At 51.9% G+C, this 8174-nt stretch overlaps 1 protein-coding gene across 1 annotated transcript; it reads left to right on the top strand.

The window, feature by feature from the left end:
• The first annotated feature begins 471 nt into the window (after window positions 1–471).
• Window positions 472–2932, top strand: LOC310735347 (uncharacterized protein). The gene is made up of 2 exons (XM_083557997.1): window positions 472–1817; window positions 2491–2932. Exon 1 carries the CDS (start codon window positions 987–989, stop codon window positions 1533–1535), a length of 549 nt encoding a protein of 182 aa, XP_083414123.1. The 5' UTR covers window positions 472–986; the 3' UTR covers window positions 1536–1817; window positions 2491–2932.
• Window positions 2933–8174: the final 5242 nt, after the last annotated feature.

The following is an 8174-nucleotide window of genomic DNA, read 5'->3' as shown; positions in this document are numbered from 1 at the left end:
GTTATATTATTAAGTAAAGTCACACAAATTTTTTGTCATTCATGATAAAAAAACTCAAAACACTGAGCCTACTAGAATGTCTACATATATTTTGTAAAGTTGGCAGAATCCAGCCCAAAATGTCTTTTGTATTAATAAATGGAAGGGCAGCGCTTGTTATAGCTATGTCTAAAAAAAAGTTAATACATTTGCAGCTTCTGTGCCCAAGGTACATTTCTGCTTCACTGCCTAAAACATAATATAATGTAAATTTTTGTGTAATAGAAAATGTCTTTTTTAACCTTTTTGCTAGGATAATTTTCTATCTGTATTACAAATCGAATGTTGGTAAAGATAATAATATACTCTATGAAAAAAAGAAATGAGGTGATTTACTCTTCCTATATATTTATAGGGGCAAAAATGGGTTGATGTCACGCGGCGAATGCGGAGACGGAGGCGGAAGTAGAAGCAGGCGTGTTTAATGAAAACAAAAAGGCAGAGCCAACACAAAACACCTGCAGCGCGGGATAATCCAGTTAACGGCAGTTCGTAAATACTAGATCCATGGAGCGTGAGGGAGGAAGCGCGGCGAGGAGGCATCGACGGGAAAGCGTCGGTAATCCGAGGTGCGCTGGGGAAGAGGCACGCTACCGTGTAGAGAACGCGGAGTCCGGGAAGGGACGGAGTGTAGCAGGAGAAGCATACGCGGAGAGAAGCACCACCGGGAACCTGCACAGAAGCACACACATACACACACGTACATGAACAATAACGGACCCCGTGAGGGTGTGAGTGTGGGGTTTATATAGGTGGTGTGATGGGCCATGGAAATGAGCCCCAGCTGCTCCTCATGAAGCCCGATTGCGAGCAGCTCCGAGCGGGCGGGGCACGCATGCGAGCAGGAGCGCGATGCGTAAGGGAATCCCGGGATATGACAGCCTCCAAAGGGGGCGTGGCAGGGGGATTCCTGACACCACCTTCGGGGGGCGAAGGGGCGGCACCGGATGCCCCCTAACCCACAGAACGCCCGGAGGGCCGGGGCACTCGGAGGAGGGCCTCCCTGCTCGTCCAGGGCCCGGAGGGACCCGGCTGGAACCGCCCTGAAACCGGGGAAAGCCGGGAAGGACCCGAAGCTGAGGGACCACCCCTGTGGACAGCCGGAAGTCGACCACGGACACAGCAGGACCCAGGACCAGAACACAGCTCGATGCGGAGGCCAGGAACGGAGTACAGCCCTTGGCTACGACCAGATGTGGGGAGACCTCACCCACGGAGGCCAGGAGCCGAACCGGGCCCACCGCGGAGGTCAGGAGCAGGACTACGCCTTCCGTGGAGCCCGGAGGCGGGGCGACGCTCTCGGCGGAGACCGGAAGGGAGAGGACGTCCATTACGGAGACCGGGGACTGACCGACGACACCCTCATGGGAGACTGGGGGCGGAGCGACACTCTCTGTGAAGACCGGAAGCTGCGAGACGTCCTTGCCGGAGGTCTGGACCGGAGCCTTCTTACCCACGGGGACCTGGAAAAGACAAACAGCCGGAGGCGGGGGTGAGCAGTTTGCGAGGCTTAGACCTCCTGGATGGAGGCCGGAGACGGAGCGATGTCCCCGGTGGTCTTCTGAGGCTGAGCGACCCCCACGACGGGATACCGAAACTGGACGGTGCTTGCGACCCTGACTGGAGGTTGGAGGATGTCTTTGGGGGAGTCAGGAGGCTGAGCGACACCCTTGGTGGACCCCTGGAGTGCTATGTCCTTCTTTGAGGAATCCGTCGGACCGACTTCACCTTCTGTGAGTCTGTGGGGAGAGACGTCGCTGTGGAAGGAGCTCGGGTACGTGGCTTGGTCCGGAGAGAAGCCCTGGGGAGTCGCTTTGTCTTCTGCAGGACTGTGGGGTGAGCCGTCGCCGTTGGTGGAGCCCGGGGGCAGCGGTTCTACTTCCCTTTCGCAGTCCTGGAGTCTTGGTGAATGCATCGGGAAACCCCTGGGCGACGGGGCGCTCCTTGGGACCCTCGGGAGCATATCGGAGCCTGTTTGGCAGCCTGGGAACGGAGAGGAGCTCACCAGGAGAGCCATGAACGAAGCCGAGCACTCACGGCGGTCCGGAGGCGGAGCCAAACCCTAATGGAGGTCCTGGAACCCAGCGGTGCTCTCCTCGGGACTCTGGAGCGGGGCGGAGCACTCGGGGACTCTCTGGAGCAGAACCGAGCTCTCGGGGACTCTCTGGAGCAGAACCGAGCTCTCGGGGACTCTCTGGAGCGGAACCGAGCTCACGGGTTCGCTCGGAGGCAGAGAGGAGCTCACGGGGTCGCTCAGAGGCAGAGAGGAGCTTAAGGGGTCGCTCGGGAACAGAGAAGAGCTCACGAGCAAGACGTTGTTTTCTGAGTGATCGCGGGGCGAGCCGTCACCTTTTGGGAGACTGTGGGGCGAGCCGTCGCCTGTGGATGAAGCCTTCCCTTCGCAGCGGTTCGGCTTCCCTTTCGCAGTCCCAGAGCTGAGGTGAGTGTTAGGGGGCCTCCTTGGGCGATGAGGAGGTCTGTGACGTAGCTTCCCCTTCTGAGTGGCCGGGGGGTGAGCCGTCACCTTCTGGGAGACTGTGGGGCGAGCCGTCGCCTGTGGATGAAGTCAGGGGCAGCGGTTCGACATCCCTTTTGCAGTCTCGGAGCTGAGTTGAAAACTCTGTGGATCCTTTGGGTGACGCAGAGCTCTGTGAGGTGGCTACGCCTTCAGGGAGACTGTGGGGCGAACCGGCGCCTTCGGTGGAGCCAAGAGGCAATGGGACGACCTCCCTTTCGCAGTCTCGGAGGTGAGGGGTGTGCTCCGGGGTTCCATTGGAGGAAGAGGTGTTCTCGGGAAGGCGTTAGCGCGGAGCCGGGCTCTTCTTGGGACGCTGGCGCGGTCCCGAGCTCTTCGTGAGACCCTGGATCGTAGCTGACCCTTCCCGGAAGTCCTCTGGTGGAACCTGGAGCGAGGCTGTGCTCTCTGTTGGAACCTGGGGCTGGGCGGAGCTCTCTGGCGTGACCTGGAGCTGGGCGGAGCTCTCTGGCGTAACCTGGAGCTGGGCTGAGCTTCCTGGAGGGACCTGAAGCGGAGACGAGCTCTCTGGAGGGGCCTGGAGCGGAGACGAGCTCTCTGGAGGGGCCTGGGGCAAAGCGATCTCTCCGGGAGGTCCTGGGGCGGAGCCGAGCTCTCCGGGAGGTCCTGGGGCGGAGCCGAGCTCTCCGGGGGGTCCTGGGGCGAAGCCGAGCTCTCCAGGGGGTCCTGGGGCGGGACTGGGTTTTCTACGCTGACCTGGAGCGGAGTGGAGCTCCCTGGAAGGGCCTGGGGCGGAGCCAAGCACTTTCGGAGGTTCTGGAGTAGAGAGAAGAGCTCCTGGAGGTCCTGGAGTGGAACGGAGCCGTCTTGGATGGCCTGGAGCACGGCGGAGATCCCCTGGAGAACCTGAGGTGGAGCAGAGCTTTCCTGGAGGGCTCAAAGCAGAGCAGGGAGCTCTAGGAGGCTCAGGTGCGGAACCATGCTCTAGGAGGCGGGGGTGAGGAGATGGAGATCAGCCGTGACCATCCCGAGTTCCCTGGTGAGAAGCTGGAGGAACCGGGTGTACGAGCCCAACTCACCTCCATTTGCATCCCATAACTCTCCGGCGAGAGATAAAATTTCCCCCGTCAAAAGAGAAATGACAAACGCGATCCTGGCTCTCTCTGTCGGGAAGCTGGACGGATTAGACTCCATATAGCCATTCACGTTCCGTAAAAACCCGCTCCATTCAGCTCTGTTGCCGGAGAAGCGAGCCGGGAGTCCCGTGACGTCATCGTGGGGGCGTGGTGTTGCCGAACATGACCGAGAGGCGGCCGCGAGCTTCCGGGTTTTCCTGGAGGCGGGGCTCGGCTGCTGCTGAATCGCGGCCGCGCGCACCCGACCACCGAGGTGCGTTTCGCGCCGGGAACACGGCGTTAATCCGATCATGGCGTTTTCTCTTCCTTTTCTGTCCCTTTTTTTTGGTTTTTTGTTTTTTTCTTGCGCCCCCCCTTTTTCAGTCTTTGTTTCGGTTTCGGTTTCGGTCTCGGTTTCGGTCCGTTATTCTGTCACGCGGCGAATGCGGAGACGGAGGCGGAAGTAGAAGCAGGCGTGTTTAATGAAAACAAAAAGGCAGAGCCAACACAAAACACCTGCAGCGCGGGATAATCCGGTAAACGGCAGTTCGTAAATACTAGATCCACGGAGCGTGAGGGAGGAAGCGCGGCAAGGAGGCATCGACGGTGCGCTGGGGAAGAGGCACGCTACCGTGTAGAGAACGCGGAGTCCGGGAAGGGACGGAGCATAGCAGGAGAAGCATACGCGGAGAGAAGCACCACCGGGAACCTGCACAGAAGCACACACATACACACATGTACATGAACAATAACGGACCCCGTGAGGGTGTGAGTGTGGGGTTTATGTAGGTGGTGTGATGGGCCACGGAAATGAGTCTCAGCTGCTCCTCATGAAGCCCGATTGCGAGCAGCTCCGAGCGGGCGGGGCACGCACGCGAGCAGGAGCACGATGAGTAAGGGAATCCCGGGATATGACAGCCTCCGAAGGGGGCGTGGCAGGGGGATTCCTGACAGTTGAGATGGGGCAACAAAAGTCCAGAACAAGTAATTTTTATTAAAGATTAAACAGATGGAAAAACATTTTGCAACTAATTAGGTTAATTGACAACAAGTCAATAAGATAATTGGGTATAAATAGTGTATCTTAAGAAGGCAAATTCTCTAAGAAGTAAAGATGGGTAGAGCTTGATCAATCTGTATAAGACTGTATCTACAAATTGTGGAACAAAGTCAGAATAATGTTCCTTAACATACAATTGCAAAACAGTTGAATATTTCATCATATATATTAAATAATATCATCGAACCTTTTAAAGAATCTCAAGAAATCTCTGTGAACAAGGGACAAGGGTGAAAATCGATATTGGATGCTTGTGATCTTTGGGCCCTCAGGCAGCACTGTATGTAAATCAGTCATTATTCTGTAATTGAAATCACTGCGTAAGCTCATTAACACCTGCAGAAATCATTGTCTGTAAAAACAGTTTGCCATGTCATCCACATATGCAGGTTAAATCTCTATTATGTAAAGAAGAAGGCATGCGTGAACAAGATTCGGAAATGCCACCATTCTCTCTGGGCCAAAGTGGGAATCTGTTCTGTGGTCAAACAAATTCATTCATTCATTCATTTTCTCCCGCTTATCCGTAATTCGGGTCGCGGGGGCAGCAGTCTAAGCAGGCCCCCGCCTCCGACTGCTGCCCAATCCTCATAGCACCATCCCTTACGGTCCCTCCTGCAGGTGGTGAGCCCACGGGAAGGCGGCCCCACGTCACTCCGACGTTACGGACCTTGATATTTCCCACGTAAGGGAGGTCAAACAAATTAAAATTGTATTTCTTCTTGGAAACCATGGATTAAAGAGGAGAGGGACAATTTGACTTCTTATCAGCAATCAATTCAAAAAGCAGCATTTTTGATGGTATGGGAATACATTAGTGCCTGTAGAATAGGCAGCATGCACATTTGAAAAGACTCCATCAATGCTGAATGGTACATGTATATACAGGTTTTAAAGCAACAAATGCTACCATCCAGAATATATCTCTTTCGGGGCAGGCTTTGCATATTTGAGCAAGACAATGCTAACTGCATACTGCAATATACAATATACAATACACAATATACAATATACAATATCATGACTGGGTGCCTTTCACTATTTGAAAACATTTGGCGCATCATAAAACAAAAGATACAACACTCAGAGCTGCAGTTAAAATCCTGTATTAGATACATATGGGTCAACATTCTTCTCCCAAAACTTCAGCAACAGGTCTCCTTTGCTCCCAGATGTATACAGACAGAAGACATGATGCTACACAGCAGTAAACATGGCCCAGTCACAACTTTTTGAGACCTGTTGCAGCCATCAAATTCAGAAAGACCTTAGGTTTTTCCTTAAAATGGTATATATTTTAGGTTATTTAATGTTATTTATTTGTATTTTTTAATTGTGAATAGAATATGGATTTATGAGCTTTGCAAATCACTGCATTGTTTTTATTTACATTTTGCACATTGGTCCAACTTTTTTGGAATTGGGGTTGTACACCACTTTCTTTAATTTTCAATATTTAATTTTCATAGACACTAACGGCAAAGGAGAGACCAGGAAGGACTGTGACACATATATGTGTAGTGAGAGGTATTTTCCTGTTGGGTCCATATTAGATCTTTTTTCACATTGTGTTCTCTTTAAGTACAGAGCCAGTCTAGGTAATCTTTTTACACTCTCATTCCATGAAGGTAATTCTGCTGTCCTGCTGCAATGAAGACATCACTTCCACATCACTTTCATTTAAAATCCACTCTGTGGCCTCAAGTGAGTTAGCACCTTTAAGGCCAGTCCATACTGTGAATTATCTCTCTGTCCTCTTTGTCCTATATAGTGCCAATATAGTTCCAGCTAACTCAATGGCTCAAAGTAAAACTCTAATTCAGAAACATTTTCTGTCTTAATTTAATTAACTTTCAAACAGAACTAACATATTATACGGCATACAGCAAGTGGAGGAGTTTAAGTATCTTGGGGTTTTGTTCACGATTGAGGGAAGGGTGGAATGGGAGATTGACAGACAGATCGGTGCAGCTTCTGCAGTAATGCGGTTGATGTACCGGTCTGTCGTGGTGAAGAAAGAGCTGAGCCGCAAGGCGAAACTCTAGATTTACCGGTCAATCTACGTTCCTACTCTCACCTATGGTCATGAGCTCTGGGTCATGACCGAAAGGACAAGATCCTGGATACAGGCGGCCGAAATGAGCTTTCTCCGCAGGGTGGCTGGGCGATCCCTTAGAGATAGGGTGAGAAGCTCGGTCACTCGGGAGGAGCTCAGGGTAGAGCCGCTGCTCCTCCACATCGAGAGGGGTCAGCTGAGGTGGCTCGGGCATCTGTTCCGGATGCCTCCTGGATGCCTTCCCGGGATGGTGTTCCGGGCGCGTCCCACTGGGAGGAGACCCTGGGGAAGACCTAGGACACGCTGGAGAGACTATGTCTCCCGGCTGGCCTGGGAACACCGCGGTGTCCCCCCGGAAGAGCTGGAAGAAGTGTCTAGGGAGAGGGAAGTCTGGGCATCTCTGCTTAGACTGCTGCCCCCGCGACCCGGCCTCGGATAAGCCGGAGAAGATGTAATGTAATGTAATGTAATTGTGCACAATAATAACTCCAGCAAACATAAACAAAAATCCAGTCCAAAAGCAAACATTCCAAATGTATGATAAGTAAGAGACAGACAGGAACAAGAGATATTTGAACAATTAATCTGTAAACAGCCTAATGTAAAATAATTTACCAGTTAGGCTGTTAGTACACACACTCGGCTTGCCGTTTAAAATCCAGCAGCATTCATAGTAAATATGCAATATTCAATTTCCTAACCCAGCCATTAGGGTTGCACAAGCCAGTGCACTCTTAGTGCTGGTCCCAAGCCCGGATAAATAGGGAGGGTTGCATTAGGAAGGGCATCCAGTGTAAAACATGTGCCAAATCAAAAATGCGGATCAGGAAAGAGAAATTTATACCGGATTGGTCATGGCCCGGGTTACCAGCGACCGCCACAGGTATCGTTAGCCAACAGGGTACCGGTAGAAATTGGGCTACTGTTGACTAAAGGAGGAGATGGAGAGGAGGAAGACATCTACAGAGACGACAGGGAAAGGAGAAGTGTAGGAGAGTTGGGGTTTGGGTTGGTACTTTAAATGTTGGTACTATGACTGGTAAAGGGAGAGAGTTAGCTGATATGATGGAGATGAGAAAGGTAGATATAAGGAGTTGTATAAAAAGTTGGGCACTAAGGAGGGAGAAAAGGATTTGTACCGATTGGCCAGACAGAGGGACCAAGCTGGGAAGGATGTGCTGCAAGTTAGAGCAATAAAGGATGAGATGGAAATGTGTTGACTAGTGAGGAGAGTGTGTTGAGAAGATGGAGGGAGTATTTTGAGCAGCTGATGACAGGAGTCTCCATTGACTATGATGTTTGCGAATGATATTGTTATTTGTGGTCAGAGTAGGGAGGTTGAGAAGAGCCTGGAGAGGTGGAGGTACGTGCTGGAGAGAAATGGAATGAAAGTCAGTAGGAGTAAGACAGAGTACATGTGTGTGAATA

The sequence above is a fragment of the Silurus aristotelis genome (genome assembly GCF_946808225.1).
Source record: "Silurus aristotelis genome assembly, chromosome: 1".
NCBI lineage: Eukaryota > Metazoa > Chordata > Actinopteri > Siluriformes > Siluridae > Silurus > Silurus aristotelis.
The sequence above is the reverse complement of the archived record's forward strand: the minus strand, read 5'-3'. Positions and strand labels throughout refer to the sequence as shown.